Source organism: Nanorana parkeri, unplaced genomic scaffold (assembly GCF_000935625.1).
Source record: "Nanorana parkeri isolate BGI_ZX_2015 unplaced genomic scaffold, ASM93562v1 scaffold112, whole genome shotgun sequence".
In the NCBI taxonomy this organism is placed as follows: domain Eukaryota; kingdom Metazoa; phylum Chordata; class Amphibia; order Anura; family Dicroglossidae; genus Nanorana; species Nanorana parkeri.
The window spans coordinates 2,018,766-2,043,751 of NW_017306380.1; the positions used below are offsets into that span (position 1 = coordinate 2,018,766).

The window sequence follows — 24,986 nt, forward strand, 5'->3', positions numbered from 1 at the left end:
CACCTAGGCGATTTATTGCTATGTAGAAATCACCTGTCGCGCAAAAAGGTGCAGGAGCTATTTCAGGCGATTGTCTCACTTTTTGGGTTCCATAGACTTGCATTTAAAAATTGCGCGTTCTGTTCAATAGGCGATTTGGAAGCAATAGTTGCGTGATTACAGCATGACACAGTATATTACAGGAGATGGAATACGAAATTAGGTCATGGCTGTTTCTGCTTCTGATTGGACACCTGTACATCTCTATGGAGAACAAAACGCACTTTATCGCATGATTTTATGAGAAAAATTGCTTAACAAAACGGATGAAAGCCACATGAAAAACGTGTGTCAACTGCTAGGTGTGAACCTGGCCTAAATATTCAGTGGAAAGCTCCACAAATCTGGAACAAAGATTATAAAAACAAGGTTGCTGCCCACTGAAAGCAATTTCTGTTTTTATTCCCCAAGTGTCATAGGAAAATAAAACCTGGAACTGGAATGCAGGCTTGGTGCTGCAAGTTACAACTCAACTTTCCTTTTTTTCAGATGGATAATCCACAAAGCAACCTGGGCAGAAGCCTAGGGCCCTGTGGATGTCCACGGTGCCAAGCAGCAAACTTGATTGTCAGTAAACCAGGGGGATAATCACAATTGAAAAAGTGGCTATGAATGGGTTCCCATTTAAATGACATCCATAGAAATCCTGCAGGCAACATCAATCCAAACCAAATCTATATAGAAAGCCATGTATTAATACTCCAAATATACATTGCTCAAACATATCTAATAAATAAAAAAAAGTGTATCTGCTAAGTATGATACCTAAAAAACCCAGCCTGTGGTCCTCTTATAGTCCTTCATGTGTATTGCAGTGCATCAATGTGTGTAACATAACACAATACAGACCGGTCTCCATACTGAATGCGCATAGTCCCACCGCCTATATTAGATTCCAGCAAGTACCAACATAACTCAAAGTCCAAAGGGGCCGTCGTGGCTGCCTAGTCCTCACCATCTAAATTGGTTTCAGTATGTGAATCAGTCCCAGGAATCACAATATAATCAGGTCGAAGCTCTGCATCATCCTGGCGCTGCCGTAGGTAGGATAAGCGTGTAGGCAGTTGGTGTCAGATAGGAGCATGCCAGTATATCTTCCAACTGTCCCTCATTTGTGGTGACTGTCCCCACATTGCGCTGCTGCCTCTTTCTCATCTCAGAAAGTTGGGAGGTATGATGTCAGTGCTGACAGTGCAATTTGGGCAGCTTATCTATGTCTACTGCAATCCTTATCAATATCAAAAGGTGCTACCTTGCCTAATGCCCCATTCTTCTTTAATCCCTCAATACTGTTGCTCCAGTTTCAAAAACCATTGCCCCGTCATGGCAATACCAGGTCATTAATGTGGTATGTCTCAGCTTTATTGGCTGCAAACAAAAAAGGGCAATCACATAATGTGTGCATGTTTCTCTTGAAATCCAGTCAGTTTACAGACAGGATGAACTCTGAGCTGAACCTTTGAAACATTCCTGCAATTCTTGGGGAAAAATGTCTGGCATTTTTCTTCAACAATCTGAACAGAATAGAGGAATGTGAATTGATTTCTAAGTGCTTTCTAAGCAACCAGTGTGAGGCTCACAAAGAATTAATATTAAGTGGAGGAATGGACGGGGGAGGGGGTTAGCACAGCTGGCTCTGCCTCTGGATAGGCAGAGCCAGCTGTCAATCAGCCAGCTGGGTGGATCTCGAAAGTATTGTCGGAATCCTTCCCAGCTGAGGCTCTCTCAGTATATAACGAGCATTTAAATACATTTTTTAATGTAAGCAGTGTAAGCAGGGGTGTCCCCATAATGAGGCAGCAAATCTCATTGGGGGGGAGCAGCATGGCCAACTAACAGGCCTGCTGCCTCCCGCCCAGCTCACAGCTCAGCCAGCCGCCGCTTCCCGCCCAACTAACAGCTTGGCCGGCAGCCACTCCCCCCCTTCTCCTGGCCACCACAGGCTGCGAATAAGGTAGGGACAGCCCTGAGTGTAAGTACCTTAAAAATACTTAGTGAAAGAGAGACAAGCTTAGTGTGCTACTTCTCTTTTCACTGTACAGTCGCAGGGTGGGGAGGAGACCAGTAAGTGAAAGTAATGCATCAGCAAAGAAAGAACTGGTTCTCTCCCCTGCCAGCCAGAACGGTGCTGTGTAGCAGAGCTATGTAAATCACAGCACTGAATGGACAAATATACAAATTATTTAGCAAGTTAAACAGCTTCCATGTATGTACCTCATCTGAGTATTCAGCTGTAAAGGTGAAAGACCAGGTGAACAAATGAAGAACGACAAATAATATTTACTGAATTCAGCACACTGATGGTGTCATCTCTGATTTGTTTTTAAAGAAAAATGGGTTAGCCTACAAAATGGCTGCCTTGTCTGTGTACCTTTCAGGATCATTTTCAAATACTTTCAAATACCTGGGGTGTCTTATGGATGGATTGCTGGGAATATTCACAGATACATGCAAATGACTCAGCTATGGAGAGGTTTAAAAAGCCCAATCTGCTAAAGCAATTTTTTTTATTCGGCGGGCTCCAGGTTTCCTGATGTGAGGCTATTGAAGGACACAGCGGGGATCTCAAAGGCAGTGTAAAGGTAGCACACACAATTTCCAACATCTTGCAGTGACACTTCTTCTTTTACATATGTATTTGGGAATATTACAAGCCTGTCATGCCTTTTCATTCTTAATCAACCTATAGCTTAGATTTAGAGTTTGTCCATTATAAGTGAAAGGCATCTTAGGAGGCCACAGCAAAAGAAAGAAGCAGAAGTCATAGGGGATGTCTGGGCCTGGTCATGACCAATAGTAACAAGATGGAGGAATGCAGATGGATGGTTGAGACTCTGCCTGATGTCACATAGACACCTGCAGAAAGACACCTCCTACTCTACACGGAAGCATTGAGAAGATTCATGAACCAGAGCATCACGTGACCACGGATTAAGGTAAGTATCAGGCACATTTGGATTAAGTTGTTTTTTTTTTTTTTTTAAAGGAACCCAACAATTAGTTTTGCAGGGGAAGACAGTGCCTGGAATCCACCATTAGGGAGACTAGAGGGTTTTATATCCACTTGGAATGCTGATTTAGGTCACACATACATGATCAAAACTATCCTTACAAATAATTATCGAAGGAAAAAAACGATCATAGTTAGTGTTGATTGGCTTTTATTCGCATCAAGTGGGTTTTGCATCACCATACAAATCTATGGGAATGCAAAACTCATTTGAAGCAGGTCAAATTACAGGTCAGAAGGAGGTCAACTGCAGATAAAATGCACCTGTCAATGAATTCTGGAACATTTCAGAAACATCTCAAACTGATGAAAACCTGATGTCCTTGACACAAGCCCAACACAGTCCCTTAACCACTAAGTCATTTTAAAATTGGCTTCTGCAGGTCTTGGTGTAGGTTAAAGCTAGAACCGCCGGCTAACAGTGACAGCCTGCATCTAGCACTACGGAGCTGAAACGATCAGCTCTTGGGCTTATGAAGCTTGTACAGATTACTTAATTTGAGCGGGCTATCAAAGCAAATGTAAACACTATGCAACGGTATAGTGACAGGAAAGTAGTGACATCATGAGTGATGTAATTGGACTGCCTGTCAGTGCGGAGGCTTGGGTAGAGCTTTACAGCTTCTGCCTACATCATTAGATTACTTCTATAGTGATCTATTCCTGGCTGAATGCAGCCAACAGTAGATCACTATTAGAATCGGTGTGCAACTTTACAGCTACATGGGGGTCTGGATTAGGTCTCTAAAGCAAACATATGTAAGGGGTTTTAATAACATTTGAAGCTGTATGACATTTTCAGGAGATTGTTATAAAAGAAATTTAAACTGAAAGTTGGTATAGTTATTATAACACACACAACCTCCTGTCCAATTTGTCACCACCTTTTGTCAAAAATGGCTTATCACATAAGATAAGACCACATAAGGTGAATAAGATGTATGAAACATGTGACACATCTCTGCACAAATATAGGAACTTTTACACACATAGCCTTGAAGGTGCTTTCTGGCTTTTTCATATCATGTAACCCCGGGGTTTAGGGTTGGTGGACCTGTAAGGCTAAGACAGGAAAAGACTCAGCTCAATGCCTCCTTTGAGATCATAGGCTGTAACTTAATCTATTTCTGCCACAGTAAGGAAAATAAGATGTAACATCATCTCTCTAAGGAGACAAAAGCTATATACAAGGAAATAGGATTGTTCTGGGTAATAAACATCATCCTGAATGCCGTCGTCAGTAGGGTTAAACCCATTATAATTCTCTGCCATTTCTTCTCAATAAGAGATACTGAAAATAAAAACATTCAATGCAATGCTGCGGGCTGAATCAAAACAATCATATTACGTCTTTAAATCATTCCAATTGTTATAAATAACCCTGGGCCTCTAAATGTATTTTAGAATAATGTATTTGCTGCCCATTGCAACCAAACTATATTTCCTTTTGGAATTCTCAGTGTTGCACAGGAGAGCAGAAAAAAACTCTGAATGGTTGCCACAGGCAACACAGACTGTTCTTGTTTGAAAAGCTTTGATAAAGGACACCCATTGTTTGTGAAATTTCTCTGTACTTGAATTAGGTAGGTATAGCTGGCAGGATGTTGTCACTATCTTGGTGTTTTACAGACATATGTCAGAATCTCTGATACGTAGGGGGAACATTAACAAAAATGAGCACAAGGAGAACAAAGTGGCACTTTAGATGACAAACTATGATTTAATTTCTAAACTTAACAATAGAGAAACTGAAAAAAATCTGATTTCTTTCCAGCAATGTAAAATGTGAGCTTCGCAGGCATTTCATGTCCTATGGATGCACCTCAACTGTCTTTCACTATACAGTGACCAGGAGGCAGGGATCGTCTAGTGGGGGGGGGGCATACACTAAACCCCACATGCAACCCTTGATGCATTTGACAAACAGGGTCCCCTGCTGCTACTGTGCCAATGAGCCAGGCCCCCGAGATCATGGCACTGATAAGGGCAGAGTGTCAGATCCACAGATGCTCGTAAAAGCCAAAATTTTAGTTTTGGTTAAGGGTTAAGCCCTGTGCAGGACAACAGTGAGTGTGCAGCTGGAAGAGAAGCAGGAAGCATTGCTATGTGGACTGCCACAAAGCACACGGCGACATCAATGCGGGAATGAGAAACCCTGTTTTAAAGTGGTTGTCACTAAATTAAACAGTGAAACTGAAAGTTGTCCCTGCAAAGAAAAGAATCAATGCTCGCCTGCTCCGCTGCCCATGCCTTCTCTCTCTTGAAGAGCTATGCTTGCTGAATGTCTGTGAAGGTTCTCATTCATGCAGGTCATTTTATATCTGTAAAAGGTGAATCAAGGCAACTGGACTGTATTTTTCTTGCAGACGCTTTGCTGATCATCCAACTAGCTTTCTCAATTCAGAACTGAGAAAGTTAGTCGGATGACTGAATTGAAAGAGCTAATCGGATGACCAGTGAAACGTCTTCAAGAAAAATACAGCAAGTCCAGTTGCCTTGATTTATTTTTTACAGATATGAGTGCTGAAGAAACTTCAGCATCTGAAACTTCCAGGAGTACCAATCCTCTAGTACCACTCTGCACTTTGTGGTTCCTCCAGCCGAACCCTACTTTACTACAGGACACAGCAGTGAGGCAGAAGCCAGGAGAAGGAACCACATCATACAGGTGGTTTATTTTTTTTAGTTGATTTACCTAAAGACAGATTCACTCTAAAATGAAACTCTATGCTTTTAGTATTTTGAAAAAGACTATGGGAAAGGGTGTTTTTATGGTTTGTTATTTACATTTCTCAATGAAATTATTATATTTGTGTAGCTGTGCATCAAATTTTGGGATAGTCCTTTTTGTGTTGTACACTAACTTCTTATTTGCCTCTACTGCATACTTTGGTGGGGCACAGCCTAGTTCCTCTAAGGGTTTGTTGTTACCCCACTTGGTGATCTCTTTCTATCCTCAATTTTATGTGTCAGCACTCTTTTTGGTATCTGTGGAGAATCCTATATATATATTTGTACTAGAAATATAAACCACATAAGTGGTGTTGAAACCAAGAAATGTGTTTAATCCCGCTGCTACTCTCACACTGCTACACTATAGTTGATGTACACTTGTAATATTATGGCCTTTACAAGATACAAATATTAAAGTGAATATGTGCTTTGTCCAACCAACTAATAAACAAAAAAGTTCCCTTTAGTTTTACCCTTTTAATCCTCAGGTCGCTGGGCTGTGGGCTGGGCTCTTCAGAGGTATTTTTGTTCCCTGTTTTCAGTCCATCAGAGGGGGAGGTCCCGAGTTTTAAACTAGCTTCCTTGCTGGGTTGAGTGAGTAAAGGTGAGGGCTTCATGGCCAGTCCAGTACATTGAATCACACTTGTGTGTTTGTTCACAGTCTCTTCCTTGGCCTGAGAGTTTTGGAAAAAGAAGGGAAGTTGCTGGGATAAAACCTGAGGGTATTTCTGCTGGGGCTGGATTGGAGAGCGGGCCTGGGGATCCGGAAGAAGAGGTAACTGCTGGTGTGCTCGCTTCTCCGGCAACTTCTCTGTTTGGCTTCCATCAGGTTTCAGGTCTTGGATGTTATGGATTAGCACCTGAGAAAAGAAGTCATATATATATATTTAAAAGGATCATTACTACTGTCACTGCCTGTGTTATGTTGTGGGCTTGTGTTGATAGCATTAGTTTGAAATCAGTTGGAATGCTTCTGAGACACTTCAGAATTCATTGACTGGTGCATTTGACCTGCAGTTGTCCTCTTTCTGACCTGCATCTGACCTGCTTCTAGCGCGTTTTCCACACCCATAGACTTGTATGAAAATGCCAAATCTGTTGATACGAACAAAAGCCCACCAACAAAGACCTTTATGATCACAGTGCACATATGCCTAAGTGATGCAAGGCCAAGACTGTAAATGGTATGAAAAGGAAACTATTTTTGTTCAATTCACCCAAAATCTTTATAGCTTCTCCCTAGAACTTGGTTTTAACCACTTGGTGATCATTGTACTAATAAAACCATCCTTTTTGGTTTGTCTGTAAAGAGAATGCTCACACACAAACAAACTGCTTTCTAAGCCCCTGAAGTGTGACAATAGAAAGGTCTACCGTAGTAAATAAATTGTGTTCTGATAACTGTACGTGGTTAGAGTAGAACTACATTCATTATCAGAATCTGAAATAAAGTCAAAATCCCACACTACAACTTTAAGAAATACTATCTTGCTTGCAAATTCCCCAAGATAACGGTGCACACCACAAAAACCACTGCAGACCATGCAACCATGCTGAAGCTAGTGCCATCTTAGAAAGATTGTGGCACGTCACTTCCTGGCTGATAGCAGCTGCCCACCACTAACATCACAAGTAAATACTGTGTCTTAGCATTGTAGAGACCCAAGCCTTTCTTCAGTAGCAGCGTTGCCACGATACTGCTTGCGAGACATCGCCCCAGCAGAGTGAAGAGCAGATTCCAGCACTGAAGGATCCCTGCTGCCCAGGGTGTACAAGCACTTTTTATGCTGTTAATAATATTTTAAAAAAAGCCTCTATGCCAGTTTTTGGGTGGGTTTGACCACAAACGATAGACTTCTTTTAAGGTGAGCTACTTGGTGATTGGTTTTTGATCTAAAGAAGATTGTACAGTCAAATTTTATTGTGTAAGTTTTAAACTACTTCTGTCCACAGGGTAACAACCCTGCTGCTGCTATTTCACTGCTGAACAAACAGCACTGCCACCCTTTTACAGGAAGTACTGATTTTGCCCATAGCTCTACTAAAAAAAAACAAAGATACACAGAAACCCAAACTGTTGGATTGCATATAGGTTTCCGCAGTGTTCCATTTTTATTTTGCAGAAAGCAAGCACACGGATGTACTACAATCACGCCTGCATAAACAAAGATAGTTATTGAACATACTATCTCACTCATTCTAACCTAATCATGATAACATGCACACAGATTTACAGATCCGAACATAGATGTCAGGCAAATAGGTGGAGCTGCAGAGTGTAACCATTCATAGTGTACTTGTTGGGGTCAGCTAGGGAACATTGTCCAGACCATTTGCTAAAGGCATTTATTGATTTGCTTGCTAATGCAGCCAAACTGAAGTAGGACTGTTGCCAGATGCTGCACTCTGAAAACTGACCAACAGATGTTGCATTCATTACGCCTGGCCAAATACCATCCAATTTTTGTTTGTAATGTGTCCAGTCACAGTATTACTAGCAATAACTGGGTGATTTCCAGCATGAAGGGAAATCTGTACTATTGATCATTAGATCCTTGCACTATGCATGTAACAGATGTAACAAAACCGGAACCAAAGAGTCAAAAGGAAAAGTTGCAGTAGGGTTCAACACTTATAATCAAGCATTTATAAAGCTATCTGCACAGTCCTTAAAGGAGAACTATGTGGTGAGTGCTTTTCACTCCGCCTCATAGTTCTAGCCGACCTGTGACAACGAAACTGTCACAGGTCGGCTCAGTAGATCGGGAAGTGAGCGAACACATACCGGCGTCGGTCAGAGCCGTGACAGGGGAGGGACTGGATTCCCCCCTCCCCGCTCCGATCCTCCAGTGCTGACTGGCGGAACGGACGGAGGAGGGGGCGGGTACAGTGGCTCCGCTTCTGCGTGTCACTCACGCAGCTGGGCGGATCCAGACATTATTGTCAGGATCCGCTTCAGCTGCGGTGTCTCAGTGTACCGCGAGCTACTGAGCTTAGGGTGACGGGAGGACGCTAGTTTGTGTCCTCCCGTTACCCTTAGGAGAATGATGGGGCAAAGCCCTAACCCCATAGTTCTCCTTTAAAAGGTAAATACCTCTCTCTTTCTATTAAAATGAATTCTGATTCTTATCATCCAGCACTACCACATATCTCCAGACTGGAACTGGAGCAGGAAGAAACAGACAGCAACAAATACAGTTGTTCTCTAACCCTTCCCCACTTTACAAAAATAAGTTGTTCTGTTGCTGTCCTCTGTCCCCATTAAAGAGATTTCCCAACAGCAAATATATCAACACAGAAAAAGCATGAGATAAAGCAGCAACTCCACAGTTTCAGTGTAGCTAACACAGTAAACATTTACAAATATTGCCTGCTGTTTCATGCTGGGGTACACTGGAAAAAGAAAATATGAAGAAGAGCATCAAATTCAAGAAGGGACAAGTGGTCTAGTGGGAGGGGAAGACCAGGAAAGGAAGAGGAAGAAGAAAAGGGGGAAGGAAAAAAGGCTTTAAGGAGACACTTTCCAGCACAACCAATACATCCATAACTTTGTAGTCCCTACACAGTTGAAGCTGTACTGGTTTTGCTGTATAGTGTATAGTCTTTGTTCCATTCTTTACTTACTTCATGTTTCTCATTTTCTGAGAGAAAATGTGAGGGAGAAATCTCATGTAATACAAATGAAGTACACTATATATGGCCAAATGTTTGTGGATACCTGACCATCACACCTATATGAGTTATTTTGGATTTTTGGATTAATATAAGGTAACAGCTGCTTCTCTTCCAGGAAGGCTTTCCGCATTATTTTGGAGTGTGTTTGTGGAAGACCTGGTTGATAGTGTTGAGGTCAGGACACTCATGTTCTTCCACACCAAACTTATCAAACCCATGTCTTTATGGACTGGGCTTTGTATACAGAGGTACAGTAATGCAGGAACAGAAAAGAGTCTTCCCTAAAACTGTATCCACAAGGTAGGGAGCATACAACTGTCTAAAATATCTTCTGTTCTATATTTCTTCTTACAACAGTCCCAATTAAAAGATAAAATAATTAATCTATGTTCTTTCCACCCACTGCAGCTCTGTTTTCAAAGCTGTTTGTTTTAAATGATTGCTGCTCATCCTTCAAAGCAGATTGCTACTGCGGTGCAATGCATTAAGCAATATAATTAATTTTTTCTTTTTTTTTTTCTTTTTTTTAAATGCCACCTGCAGAGGTCACTATTCCCAATGCGGTCTATGGCAAACATTAGCCATCAGGCCAAATCCTTTTTAACTAGTCAGCAGCTAACACTGTGTCATCTCCTACAAAGGCAGGGAGTTTCCTTTTCTATTTTAATGATGTTCTCTGTGACCTTGTTATTAAATTGCAGCTTGTACCTTGTTCTTATTTTTAGTTTGTGCTTCACTCTCTGAATCAGAGTCATCGTCGTCACTCTCTTCAATGCTTTGGTCCTCTTCCTCCAAGTCATCAGAATCGCTGCTGCTGACACCATCACTAGACGTGTCGGATGAGGAGCCGGAGTCACTGGAGCTGGAGCTTTCCACTGCTTTTTTTCTTTGTTTTTGCTATGAAAAAAGGCACAAAAGTTATGCCCAGGGGTTTAACTAAGTGAACAGATACTTAAGCAGCTCTGTTCTATTGCACATATCGTGATAAATGACAGACTGAAAGAATCGCAGTTACCCTCCGGTGATTTTGTGTACCTTTCATTAACTTCTCAAGAACCCTAGGACCTCCAAATCTCAAGTTTTTCAGCACGTTCTCAGCACCCCTCACTCTGGTAGCTGTGTTTTTTCCACAATCTTTTTATTTCTTCACAAGTAATATATTGTACATTTTATAGAATTTAATACAACGTAAACATAAAAACATAACACTTGACAGCTCATCATTTTCAATGTTACATTCTGTTGTGATCAACAGTTGCTATTGCATATGTAGTGGCACCTCGACAAAGTCACCTGACTTCAAAAACTTTCCAAACCTAGTGGACATGTCCTGCCTGGTCCTTCCTTGTGTTTTCCTCTCTACCTGCCTCTAGGAAATCTATAGTATTCATTTTACATTTTCCTATTTCTTTCTTCAGACCTGTACTGTGGAAGGGCAATTCCTGCCCTCATTGCTCCTGGGTGACGTGGACACTGCCCATTGGCTGTCAAAACAATTCATCAAAGGGTCCTCACAAGGTCTTAGTGAGTGTCATGACATGTCACTGTAATTGATATAACTTGTGTTCCATAACATCTGTGAAAATAATAATGGAGCTCTCGCTGCAAACCTCACTCTATCTACTTCCGGCTCTTCCCCTTCTGGGTAAATAATGCCCATCATCATTCAGTGACTTCCTGTGAGCCCAGTCTGTCAGGGACACCTCCTGTCGTGCATCATCACACAGCATGGGCTCACTGTAGAGTGTTGCATAGAATGGCGCATACATGCCACAATGTGCCGTACTATCATGCAATGGGGACAATCCAGTGTTGATACTGGAGATAAGAAATGGGACCCTCTCATTATGGCACTGGCTGACATTGTCTTGGAAAAAAGGTATGTATGCTGGAAATTGTTTTATGTATGGACAGGTGGAGGGGGCTGAAGGCTGGGGTTAGTCTTTAAAGGAGGACCTCACACTACACAGTTGTAGCAATATTTTACTGATCTGACAGATCAATTATGAAACAGAACCTAACTGCCTGTGACTGCCATAAGTGATGTGGCATTAACAACACAAGAGAGAAAAGAAGAGGCGGTAAGCACTGTACCAATATAATTGCGAATATAATTGCGAACATGTTTGTGTCTTTTGGGAATGCCAACATTTTATACATGAGGCCCAAAAAACAGAACGTTTAATAATTCTTCCCCACCTTATCTTTGTTTTTTTCGTTTCTGCCATCTGATTTGCTTTGCTCTTGATTACACGTCCGGCCCCCTGGTCCTGAGCCTGCGCTTTTTACTTGCCCGCTGTTATTTGTCGTAGTCGTCGATAATATAGGTGTGCAGTTACTGGTGACTAATGAGGGGATGCTTCCATTCAAGGATCCATTTATGCCTTTACATAGGATAAAGAAATATATATACTGTTATAGTGGACACCAAGTCTCCTGGGTTTTTTGAGACACATAAAAGGGTACATCATTTTACAGGTGCACAGAGACACGCTGTAGTATAATACAGCAAACAGGTTGGTCATATTCAGTCTGATTTTTGGATGAATGTACAAAAGCAAACTTTTTCAGTGAAATACATTATATTCTTATTTGTATGCTGTATGATGTTATAGTGATAGTTTATTGCTTTGATCAGTAGCAGATGTTTAAAATGTTACTGCCCTGTACTCTATGGGTTATATTTATAAAGCAGTGAAGGTGACTTTCACCATTCACAGGTGGTGAATCCACCACTGTCATTTAAAAACATGAACCAAGAGGATTCAACTGCAGTGAGTGTGTGGCGCATGTCAGATTAACTGCTTTGGAAATGTGCCCTTTAGCTGCAGGGAATCCATTTTTTGTTGTTGCCCAATTGGACTTTGAAGCACAAGTAAACCGCCAGCACAAAACAAAAATGTTGGGCCCCCCAGTAGCTGTTTTTTATAATGTGCTAGTATACACAGCATATTGCACATTATGGCAGACGTACCTTGCAAGTGATCCTCACAGTGTTGCTATGTCAGCGTTCCTCTTCAGCCTCTTGATTGGCCTGGGCTAAGATGACGTAACTCCCACAGATGTGCATGGGCGTTACTGCATCATGGCACTCAACCGTGCCGAGTCTGTACACTGAGCAGCACATGCGCAGCTCAGTGTATACAAATGCTGGCAGGCTAGGATTAGCAGTTATGACAGAAGAGATATAAAGAATCTCTTCAGTCATAAAAACCCTACCCTAGTAGTAGTAGTTTAAAAAAAAAATACTTTACTTATTTCCACTTTAAATCCGTATAAAATGTATTGTGATTGCACTGCCTAACTGAATAAAACCAATTATGTACACAACATGCATGCAATATATAAAATATGTATTTAATACACATGTATTATATACACATAATAAATATGCATATTAATGTTTGCTTGTGTTGATAACACTTCTCCAAAATAATTAAGTCATTCCAACCCATCTCTGTCAGTCATGAGAATTTCCAGCAGTAGTTCAGATTGGCAATTTTGAGCCTTTGTCAATTCTGCATGAAATCATCCAATAAACTGTCCTGTCTATGCCCAGCCTTAAGAAACACATGTGCAGCTGAACAAAAGAATATTCGGGAAAGACAACATGTGAAAAACAGATTAAATAAACAACAATCCTGTACAATTTAAACCAAACACTGTAGCAAATAAAAGAAACATACTGAAGGCAAGCACTAATTGCATTTGTTTAGCTTAACTAATAGCTATAATTACCATACAAAGTGACTGATACCACTGTGATAACTGTAATTATAATGGATGTTTATTTCATTAAAACCCCCAAATTATTAATCAAGCTCAAACAACGGCACAGAATGCGTTCACCACTGAAATGAGAAGTGTACCTTTCTCCGAGCCTCCGCGTCCATTCTTCCCAGCGCTCCGAATATGGAAGGAGGAGTCATGGTTCTGGGTTGGGTGAGTGAAGAGGGGAGGAATTCCAAGTAATGGGGGAAAGAAAGCAGCGCGGGTGTGTGGATCAGTCGCTCGCCACCATTCTGTACCTCCAAAAGAAAAGGAGACCCTTCCAGTCATATATACAAATCTGATTTCTCTCAATTATATATCAAATAAAAACAGTAATATTGTTTATTTTTGTTTTGTAGACATAGATCAATCGATAGATCGATCAATAGATTGATTGATAGATAGATCGATTGATAGATAGATAGCTAATAGATAGACATAAATAGAAAGATAAGCTGACCATAGATGGCTCAAATTTGCAGCCATGGCTGACCCTGCAAGCACCCCCTGGCTTGGCAAAAGGCAATATTAAAATTGACTGAGCCAGGTGGCAAATTAACAAAGATTGCATTCTATCAGATGCAGACTCTTGTTCAGAAGCACTACTGTATTCAGGCAACCGCAGATGCCGTGGCTATTTTATACAATCGTTGACAGTGGAAAATCCTTCATCCTCTGTATTTAGCGCGGATGGGGGAATTTGATTATTTCCCCACACGCTGAATGGGACGAAAACGTGCCATGTATGGCTAGCGATAGATAGATAGATAGATAGATAGATAGATAGATAGATAGATAGATAGATAGATAGATAGATAGAGATATAGATAGACATAAGATAGATAGATACATAAATAGATAGATAGATAGATAGATAGATAGATAGATAGATAGATAGATAGATAGATAGATAGAGAGAGAGATCCGATATAGATTTATAGTAGTTCTTTAAAACATGCCCAATAACTTGATTAGGGCAACTAGCATTTATATAGAGTTGGTGTGATGAGCTGGCATGTTTTATTTTATTATTACATCAAAGTGAGTTTCCTGCTGATTTTCCAGGAACGAATACATTAGAATGGCTTGTGATTTGTGACACTCTAATAGAGCTTGAGTGCTTTCTTTATGCAGCATGTGGACAGCGAGATCACAATTTCCATAGCAATTTTTTTTTTTGCTAAAGTAGGCAATGAATGACTTGCTGATCAGAGCTCAGTATTAGATGAGAAGCCTTGGAGGTTTTCAGCCGGTATAATGGAGCCTAAGCATAGACGGCACAACTCCAGTGGCCGCACTAAGCCTAACAGAACGGCGCTGTAGATTACAGTATGTACAATGGCTCCCTACAGGGCAGTACATAGTCAATGATTTCAAATGTCTTTGGAGAACTACAGTAACAAGTACCATTCATTTTCTCCAAAGAGGCTAAAATAAGTGGAAACAACAGCTGGAGATCGCATAGCTTCGGAGATTGTATATATGAAACCTCTGGGGTGCCCATGGCACAACATAATATGCCCTCAGAGGTAGCACAACTACTCGCTGGATAACAAAACTTTCTTATGTTACTTATCATACAAAAATAAGCTGTCTCGGAGGATGCAAAAAAAAATAGACTTCTCCTGGGTAACAGGCACTGAAATTTTCATGCTCCTGATAATGATCTAGGCTGTGTACCCTGCCTGGCGATTGATGGAATGTCATTATAGGTGTTCTGATATTCAGGCTATGCAAGAAAAAAACATTTCCTTCTTACAGACCAGGAAAAAGCTGTAGATATATTTCTATTTTAATAGTGTATTAGTGAAGACTTATTTTGAGGTTATATTATGAAAAATGGCTCTGTAGCAAGGGTAGGCTTGAAACTTCCCAGGTTACCATTGTTATGGCAGGTTTTGTGAACTACAACTCTCAGCAGGATCTGATGAGCTACAGCTGGCAGGATGCACTCAGAATATCAGTTTGACTAAGGTGGAGAGACACAAATGTAATGCTGTTCTTATAGCCATATAGTTTGGAAAGTATTAAAGCCCGAGACAGCCACGCATACAGTATATTGAGCAAGGTCAGCAGTGGCTGCCCTTCTACTTGCAATGGCCTCCTATTTCCCTCTTGGATGGTTTCCTTTAAAGGGAATCTGTCACAAAGTCAAATAACTGTGTGAGAGACCTCTAATACAACCTTTAAAGAAGAACGCCGGAAAAATAAATAACTTACTATTACTCACATATATTATGTATATAATATGTTGGCCTGGCTTTGGAACTACAAATCCCAGCATGCTCTACAAAGATTACACAACTGGGCAAAAGTGTAGGGAAATAAATAATGTGAACAAATTATGTTTATTTGCACTTTTTACCTGGAAAATGTGTTAGCTGCGGATGTGCTGCTAAGGCTGTGGGTGTTCCAAGTGTTCCCAAACCACCAAATTCTGAGTGTCCTGAGCTGGCTGCGTGTAGGCCGAAGACTGGATGGGTGATCATTGGAAAGGCACTGGACAGATTGAACGGCTGCTCTCCAGAAGCTCTGAACAAGTGTCCTGCAAAAACAGACGCAACATATTAGATTACTAGGCATGGAATCTCAGATGTGCAGCCATTATGGTGAGCATTGAAATGTAATTATATCATTGATTTTTGCCACATTGTGAACACATTTATTTTTTGCTGCTTCGAGTAGTTTTTTACGTAAGGCACACATAGGGGCATAATAACAATGAGTAGGTAAATACACTTGTTTGCCTATATTTGCATGCAATCGTTGGCCATTGTGCACGCTCAACTAAGTTCTGAATTTCCCTAGCTGCGGGCGTAGAGGGCAAATGTATGCCAAAAGTGATCAGATCTTTAGAAAATGTATGCGGGGGAAAAGTGTAAAAGGAAAAATGGCAGGTTGTCCATAGGAATCAAAGGGCAAATCATGTCATAAGACAACTTGGTACTGTGGGCTGCTACTAGGATGTTACTGAGACCCGGATTTCCCATTGAAGCATGTGAGATTATGCAGCAAATAAATGGCAATTACTTTGCTATACAACCATAGAGAACAATGGTGAGTGGTCAATAAACCAATGATTGACCCCCTATGCCACAAAATGTATTTCTGCTTCTGCTTATATTACATATGCAGTCTAGTGTTGCAAAATTGCTGTGACCTACAGCTGTTCTCAAAAGTATATTCTCTTTCAAAATACCATATCTTTTCATGGTTTCAACAGCTCTATATTTAAAGGAATCTGATGGCTGTCATTGTTGACCTCTGCTTCTTCAGCAGCTTCAGTGCTCGAAGTAACTGTCTTGGAACAAGTAGGCAGGTTGGGAGTCTTGACTTTACTATTATTTTTCTGACCTGTGTGCTGTTTCAGGTCATTGAATCAAAGTCCTAAACCTAGACACAGCCAAGGCAGGAGCATCTTCAGAAGGAGGTCAACAATGACACTCATCATTTTCTTCCAGTACAGGTTTCCTTTAAAGCCTTGGTTCTCAACTGGTGGGTCGCGACCCCGTGATCAGTGGGTCGCTGCGTGCCTTACACTTTTTTAGGTAAGAGTCTCCTCAGCTTCTTCCTAGCACAACACAGTCAGTTCTCGCACCAAGCAGCATTCAAAATATGCTGCCCGGCTTGAGGAGGGGTGGGATGGGGCTATGGCCGTGAGGGAGCTCCATCCATACGTGCATTGCTTACAGCTGCCTCGCATGTCCTATAGAGGTGCCTGGAACGGAGTGATGTCATATTCAGGCTCCTGGCACCTCTACAGGGCATGCAAGGGAGCTGTACAAGCAATGTACATATGGATGGAGCTCGGTCATAGCACAGCAGCCCACCCTGGACCCCAGCCTGAGGATCCACTCCAGTTCTCGTAAACTAGGGAGATTGGGTGGATCTTAAAAAAAGAAAACATAAATTTTTTTTTTTTAGTGCGTATGTGTGTGAGAGAATGTCTGTTTGTGAGTGTGTGAGATTGTCTGTGGTTGTGTGTGTCTGTCAGTGTTTTTCAGGACCCGTTCACAATAGTACAGTGCATTAATCGCACAGTCCCATGCGATTAATGCGCTACACCACGCAATCGCACCTACTGTGCGTTCTGCTGTGGGAGGTGCGCTGCCTTGCCATTCACTTGAATAGCATCTGAAACGCACCCCCCACCCAAAGTTCGATCACCCGCACCGGAACACGTGGTACCGCAATGCCATGCGTTCCATTGCAGTGCGACTTGGGTCGTGTCTTAATGACCAACAACAAATGTGGGTCCTGAGGTTACACAGGTTGAGAACCACTGCTTTAAAGGGACTGTGTTCTGAGTTAGGAAACTCTCACAAAGCAGCAACTTCAAAAAAAGTGGGTTTACACTTACCTGTCCCGCTTTTCCTCCAATCTTAACTCTGTTCTAGATCTACGGCTGCCTGAACAAGCTTCATATTTTACACTTCTAGTAGTATTGGACACCCTCGTCCCCTGCAGCATACTATGGTTCCTTCTGCTGACCCCTACATAAATATCATGTCCTGAAGTGACACAGGGGCCAGCAGAAGGAACTATAGCGCACAGTGGGGGATCTGGCATCGGACACACCCTGACGAGTGTGAGATATGAACAGATTGTTGCTCCGCAAGTGAGCGAAGATTAGAGGAAAGGCCGCAGGGACAGGTGAGTTTAAAGCCTCTTTTGCAGGTCTTACTTTATTACAGTTTTTTTAACCCAGTGGCACAGTTGCTTTAAAGCAGCATCCTGGTTTTTTATTGTACCTTTTTTTTAATATTTATTAGATTCTTGCATTTACATAGCTCAAGACAGCAGGACTTCGTCTGCCTGACAATTATTACAGCGGGATTCACACAATAGCAAAGCAGCTAAAACGCATGACACCGAAATAAAGTCATATCATACGGCTTTACGTCTCTGAGCATTCTTTCTGTGTCCCAAATGCTAAATATAAAAAGATCAATTGAGCTTTTTTCCCCCGATATGATATGCTCTTCCTTTCCTGTCTTTTGTACTGCAGTTTTTACAGCCTGTCTAGACAAAGGTCTTTGCATGGGCTGAATCCTTGCAAAACAACACTAATTATACCAGAGACCCTTAAAACTTGCGTCCATCTGCCCACATTACAGAGCATTACCGATAATGCTAGTTATACATTTATGGTGACAAAGAAAATACCTACTTAACTTAGCAATTAGCTTTCATCTTAGCTGTATTCCTGTATGGCTCTCTCACTCTCTCTCTCTCTCTATTTCTCCCCCTCTCTCTTTGCAGCTGTAATTTATAGTTTGCATAGTAGATAAAATGTCCCCAGGAAATGGTACAATGAGACGGCGCAGCAAAAAAGAGGGAGAAAAAAAGAAAAAGCTTCTGCTGAGATGTTACACTGGAGAACCGCCCCCAGCAGCCGCATGATATTAGGCAGATTTAATAAATACATTTGTTATGCCGAGTCTAAATCCATGTAAAGAGGCAAAATAAAATTACTTAAACAACATGCGGTCTGCTCCAGTGACATTCTACTGAAATAACCATAAAAATTGTGTACGAGTGTAAAGCTGCATGTAAAGAAAATAATAGTCCACCTTGCAATTGTCAAGAGTGAGGGAAAAAAAATATCAGTGTATATCAGTGTATCAGTTTATCTAATGAAGCAAACATCAATGTTTAAAGTGCAACCAATCAGAATGTATTTCACATTCATTTGACTGCAATACACAGAAAGGGTAAAAGTTAAAAAAAACTTTGCACATTGTAATTGTTCTTAAAGGATGAGCGCAAGTTTAGGGCTGGTTCACACCAGCCACAGTGCGTTCCAGACCGATTGAGGACGGAACGCACTGTATTGCACTGCGGGCGGCTCACTTTGTGTTGGGGCGGAAGGGAGCGTGTCGATGCACTGAACTCAATAGCACCGCAGCCACGCCCTCCGGCCACAGTGCGATTGGCTGCACAGGAATGCGTGGTAAATCAATGCCTGTGCTTAAAGTGTATTTCCACTTTCACAGCCAAATTGGGATAACACATATTTTATATGTGTTACATGTTCCCATTCATATAGCAGTGTAAGTTGCTTTTACTTGGGTTAGGGTTTCTACTTGGCTTCTTAAGGGTTCAAATTTCTACTTGCTTCTCCTTCTCTGTAATGTTAGAAGGGGCTGTGAGGGGTGAGGAGTTTGCATTGTATGTTAATGAAGTTAATGAGAGAAACACAATCCTCAGATTTCAGTTCTTAAGCTCACAATACACTAGTAGATTTCCGAACAAACTTTAGTACAAATGATCATTCTTTAACACGCATCAGACACTTGACAAATATCGATCGCAATTCTATTTGTTTTTAACGTTTGATTTAGGAATGAATGGCGTTTCCCGAAAGAAAACCACATTTACTGTTAGAATTTCGTTCCATCGGGAAAAAGTTTGCATCCTGCTCTTTCTACCACTATGTTGATTTGACCTCATCAACTAATAGAAAGCCAAACGAAAAGTCTTTGTCTAAGAACAGATTACTGTGAAGGTGCTCAGAACAACCTGGGTTCAGCTATGTTGCCTGCTGCAACAACACATCTAAAAGGTAAGAAATATTTTTTAAATTTTTTTAAAAAATTCTGTATGCTCTGCGAATGTGAACACACAACAAACATATAGAGGTGTTTTCCCAAATTTGACTGCTGAACCCTGTGCAGATATAAAAATTCCATCAAACTAGTTTTGCATTTATTGAAAAAGAAAAATGCCATTCACATTAATACATTACATGGTACCACTGTGTTGCAGTGCAGTTCATTTTAAATGACACCACAGCACTCTGTCAAAGTAACACATATGCTGTGCGTTGCTGTGCGCTGAGTTAAAAAAAAAAAAAATAGGTCATGTCCAACTTTCAGTCCATTCAGAATTAATTATTTAACGCCCTCCAATGGCCCAGAGAACTGTAAATGGGCCCTAAATGTATTTTTAAATGGAACAGGCATACAAATCCGAATCTGTCATTTATGGAGCCTTACATTTTCTTTCCTGTAATCCTGCTAGTTTTGACAGTTTTTTGAGTGTTATCAACACAGAGCTTAGGCAGGAGATAGGACGGCCACTACTCTGATTGGACATGTCTGCACTGACAGGGAGAGAATACTAGTAAGTAATAAAATACAAGTAATTGCTGGTAATAAGGTTAAACCATTTAACAACTTAAGAGTGGAGATTAGGTTTATTATAGTTGCCTATAGGTGAATGGCTTAAAGTGGACCAATCGGTAAATTTACTGACTCTAAATACATTTCTTACATATCACTGTATTAAACATCCAAAAGGTGCATCTACATCCATAGCAGTTCAGGCAGCTATCATGGAGCCTCAGGGGTGGCCTAGCCAGGTTGGGGGTGTGTAGGGCTGAGATTGTTGACACTTCTCTATAAAGTAGTGCTGCCGTCAGTATTAATCACCTGTAGAGATGTGAGGGGGGTGAGGACCATGCTTTGTTGGCCTGAACTAACTGAAGGATCAGAGGTTAAAAAACAGTGTGCAGTCATCCTGGCTGGAAGCGGAACAGGATGCTTTCCTGTACATGTCTACAGGTCAATAAGCAACCCAATCTCTTTCTCCAGGGATCTATTTTTCTCTGTTCAGAACTCTCCAAGGCAGCCACTTAGCTGGCTTTCAAAGGCTGCCATTTTTCACCATGGAACACTTTACACGCAGCTTGCTTATCCTGCTATGTACAGTTTCAGAACTGGGAGGAGCATCAAAATGCTATAGAGCCACATGATTTTTAGTTATGAGTCGACCCCTGCTCCAGTCAAGTAACTGTACCTATGCCTGAGTAAAGCATTGTGGGAGAATGATAGTGTCAATCTGCTCCAAGCAAGAGGAAAGTGTTTCCTCAATCTCCCCTCTCCCAGTCGTCACTCACTAGGACTATTGTAATCTTCTCTAAGGCTCCATTCACACCAAACCTGTTGCATTGCAATCTGTTTTTCAAGAGATGCTAACACAAGGGCACCGAAAAATGAATGGCTCTGAATGGGACCCGTTCACACCACTACGATCCATTATGTTCTGTTGCAGTGTGATGAAAAAAAGAAGAGCATGCTCTGCTTTTTTTTTCAGTGCAACATAACGGAATGGAACAAAAATGGATGTAAATGCAACACAACGAAACGGATGTTTGTCCACTCAGGACATGTTAATTAAAATAAAGGCTGGCAAAAAAAAACCCTGCAATAGAACGGAAGTCAATGGAGGTTGAAACTGCAAGTCACCGGCCGCTCTGTTAACTTGTGATTTCCTTCTGATTTTGGTGTGAACGGGCCCTGAATTCACAAGATACAATACAGTGGAAGGGGGATCAGCATTAGGATTTGCATGGCATCTCAGTCCAGAAAGTAGATACTGACCCTGCATAATGTCTAAGCAAAGATGCTGCTGGCCTTCTAGGGAAAAAAAAGAGAAGACATTGTCAGGAGGTAGTCCTGTGATCTTTTTGAGAAGTAACAAGTGCCTGTAGGAGTTTTTAAGCAAACATTCACATAAAGTGAATCTATGAAGATAGAGATATGGGAACCTCTACTGTCAAGCTGTTCCTAAAGCTCATCTGCAGGCAAACAGCTAAACACACAGCTATTTTACCTGCCAAAGGTTTGCATTCATGTTCATTTACCAATGACATTTACACAGCCCCATCACACAACTCTGCCTGGTAGAGAAGAAGACCTGATTTTTCTCTGTTGCATTTAAGTAACTTTTAGAGGTCTCAACCTATGACTGGCCAGTTAAGGCTAGGTTCACACCTAGGCGACTCCAGATTACTGCGCGGTTGTGTGCATGATTGCCGCACGGTCGGGAATCGCCAAGGTGTGAACCGACCGCGCTGTGGGTGCCATTATTTTCTAATTGCATCCTCATTGGTGCCGGGTGGATTGTGCGGTTTCCCGCAGCAATTCCGCCCATGCAAGTGAAAAAGCCGTGCATCGCAAAAAAGGTACTTGTACCTTTTTTTTAGCAATTGCCGATTGGATGTCACTCCATTGAAATCAATGGGGCCGCGCAGCAATTGCTGTGTGCACTAGCACACAATCGCGCGGCCCCAGGACTCTCATCCTGGGTGATGTGCGGTGTACTGCAGGTGTGAACTTAGCCTAAGAGGGAATCAGAAGACTGATGAGCTCATCCCTCTGTCACTCTTTATCAGCATGCCCCTTGTCAGCGCATGAGCACTGCAGCAAAACTGACTGGCTTCTTGTGCAGCCTCTCCCTCTCCCAGTCTGAGCTCTGCTTTACAGAGGATAGTAAAAGGCTGACATTAGGTCAAATTTGGGTATTTACACAGCTTACATTTAAAAAATACTGGTCTGGCAGCTATCCACTATGAGCCTGACACAAAGTCTGCCTGCACTGTAGACGCATCTATCATTTGTAAGAGTGTGGGATATAAAGACTGCACCAACACAGTACAGGCCATGAAGTGCTTTGCAGTACTGACCCACCGGAAAAGAAAATATACGGTATATATTTATATATTATATATATATAATATTATTATATATGAAACAATTTGCAGCAAAGCAGTAAAGTATTTCAAAACATGTATCCCTCAATGAATAAGCATGACAGCTTCCCACCATGTGTTTAATTGAAAGTGACAAAATAAACCGACACTGTAAATATGTACAAAAAGATGACGAGAGCATTTTTCATAAAGGATTTAAGCCAAAAATATGCTGCAAAAATGTAAAAAGTATTTTGTATTACAAAGCATTGTGTGCTTTCTGTCATGCCAAAAACCTAATGTTGTAATACTTGTGTATTCATTAAAGTGACGCTAAGCTCAGGATCTGGAAGAGAGACAACTTCAACCAATAGTCGGAGCAACAAAATTCAGGACAAAAAGTCCCAGGAGAGATCCGATTAAGTGTAGTATTTATATTACAACGCTGTGGAAAGCTACATTTTAGAGGGAATAAAGATGAAAGAATTTGGTACTCATATAGATTCGAGATACTCATAAAGTTGGGGAACCTATGGTGCAAAAAAAAGGTGCAGAGAATATTTCTGTCCTACGTTTTTTGGGGGGCATTCTTGTCTCATCTCTCCACTAAACTGGCGAATTTAATCCTAAAAATACATTCAAGTACATTAACTATAAACAAAAATGTATCTTATTTGTGTATCACTCGGCTGTAGATCCTCAAATCATCTCTGAATTGGTGCTGACACTGTCCTTCCTTCTGGAGGGGGGCTTCTTTTGTTCCCCATGGTCCCCATGTGTGATGTAAAGTTTCCACCACTCCAAGATCGCTCTCATGATGAACTACAATCTCAATACAAATGAATAAACTAAACCTGAGATTGTAGGCTATCACAGGAGTGAGCTTGGAGCAGGGAGGGGTAAATCCGTCCCTGTGTGCAAGTCTAAATGGATATCAGGGATGATTTGCTTTCTTGGATATAAAACTAATGCAGAAATCTATATGTCTGCAGACAACTTTAATAGGTAGCAGAAGGCAACTGAAACATTGGAACTGCTGACAATTCCAGTACAGCTCTCATGGAAAAGACAGAGCAAGGGAAAAGGGAAAAGCTATATTTTCAACTTGGTTGTTTTTTTTTTAATAGATATTAAACAAGTTTAGGTGTGCACATATTCTTAAAGGATTAACCTTTGTTTTTTAACTTCCTACTTTCATGTCAACCATATTTTGCCCAGTAATTATGCCACATTTATTTTCTTAGGAAAACACACAAGTAGTTTGTTCACACATGCAAAACAATGGTTTCTCAACTCCATTTTTACCACATGAAATAGCAGCTTCTTCTAAGGAAACAATTTGCATGATTTGCTTCCCTTGAAGTATGGTGAAAGTACTCAGCTGAAGGTGGAACTCAAGCCATTTCTATTGGAGGCTCTAGAAGGGTTATTTCTACTTCTTGTCCCATTGACAGTGGTCAACTAGACAGGAAATAAGGGGAAATCTCCTATATGGTTACATGGAAAGCAACAAAAACTTGACTGGGGTTCTAAGACTATATTACTCTTAAATAAAAAATAAATAGTTGGTTCTATGGTTCTAATCACTCAATCAGAAAACGAAAAGCATATATTAGTGGGGGTAGGGGCACCTCTATAACATGGCACATGGACATTCACAGTCATTCTAAAGGTGCCCATACACTGCTCGATTCTCGTACGAAAGGAGTTCTTCAAGACCCCATCTCCACAGTGGTGTAGTGGTTAGCACTTCTGCCTTGCAGCACTGGGGGTCCCTGGTTTGAATCCCAGCCAGGTCACTATGTGCAAGGAGTTTGTATGTTCTCCCTGTGCTTGCATGGGTTTCCTCCCACACTCCAAAGACATGCTGGTAGGTTTATTGGCCCTGTATGTAAACTAGGGATCTTAGATTGTAAGCTCTTGGAGTGAATGTGCACTGCATAAATTGTTGGCACTATATAAATGCCAATAATAAATAACTCTCTATAGTCTACTGAAACTACAACATGTTTGGCTATATGCCAAGTGGCATTAGAGTCTGATGCTACTTTATTATCTCTAGGAATTTAGAGGGTCAGATACATAAAACTGGTAATTCACAGTGATGGTGGCTGATGATGTGTTAAAGTCCAGCTGTTATTGACACAAAGAATGCAGACACCGAACTGTGCCCGCACATTTGGCCTTTTCATGCAGCCTTCAATATCCTAGGTCCAAAGTTCTCACTGGCTGGTAAGGCCACCTATCATAGTAATGGGTCAGTATCAAGAGATGAAAGGGCAG

The 24,986-nt window shown here is 41.2% G+C and overlaps 1 protein-coding gene across 7 annotated transcripts in view; it reads right to left on the bottom strand.

Annotated features, from left to right (window-relative positions):
• The window catches only part of BAZ2B (bromodomain adjacent to zinc finger domain 2B), a 118,094-nt gene that overhangs the window by 58,977 nt on the left and 34,131 nt on the right, over positions 1-24,986 (bottom strand). For 5 of the 7 annotated variants that reach the window (XM_018553151.1, XM_018553150.1, XM_018553148.1 and 2 more), the window contains exons 3-7: positions 15,594-15,773; positions 13,327-13,485; positions 11,657-11,841; positions 10,166-10,354; positions 6,256-6,642 (exon numbers count right to left, since the gene is read on the bottom strand). In XM_018553151.1, the coding sequence (XP_018408653.1) occupies positions 6,256-6,642; positions 10,166-10,354; positions 11,657-11,841; positions 13,327-13,485; positions 15,594-15,773 (1,100 nt within the window). The remainder of the gene's footprint in view (positions 1-6,255; positions 6,643-10,165; positions 10,355-11,656; positions 11,842-13,326; positions 13,486-15,593; positions 15,774-24,986) is intronic. The other 2 variants (XM_018553153.1, XM_018553149.1) reach the window with 1 other exon arrangement.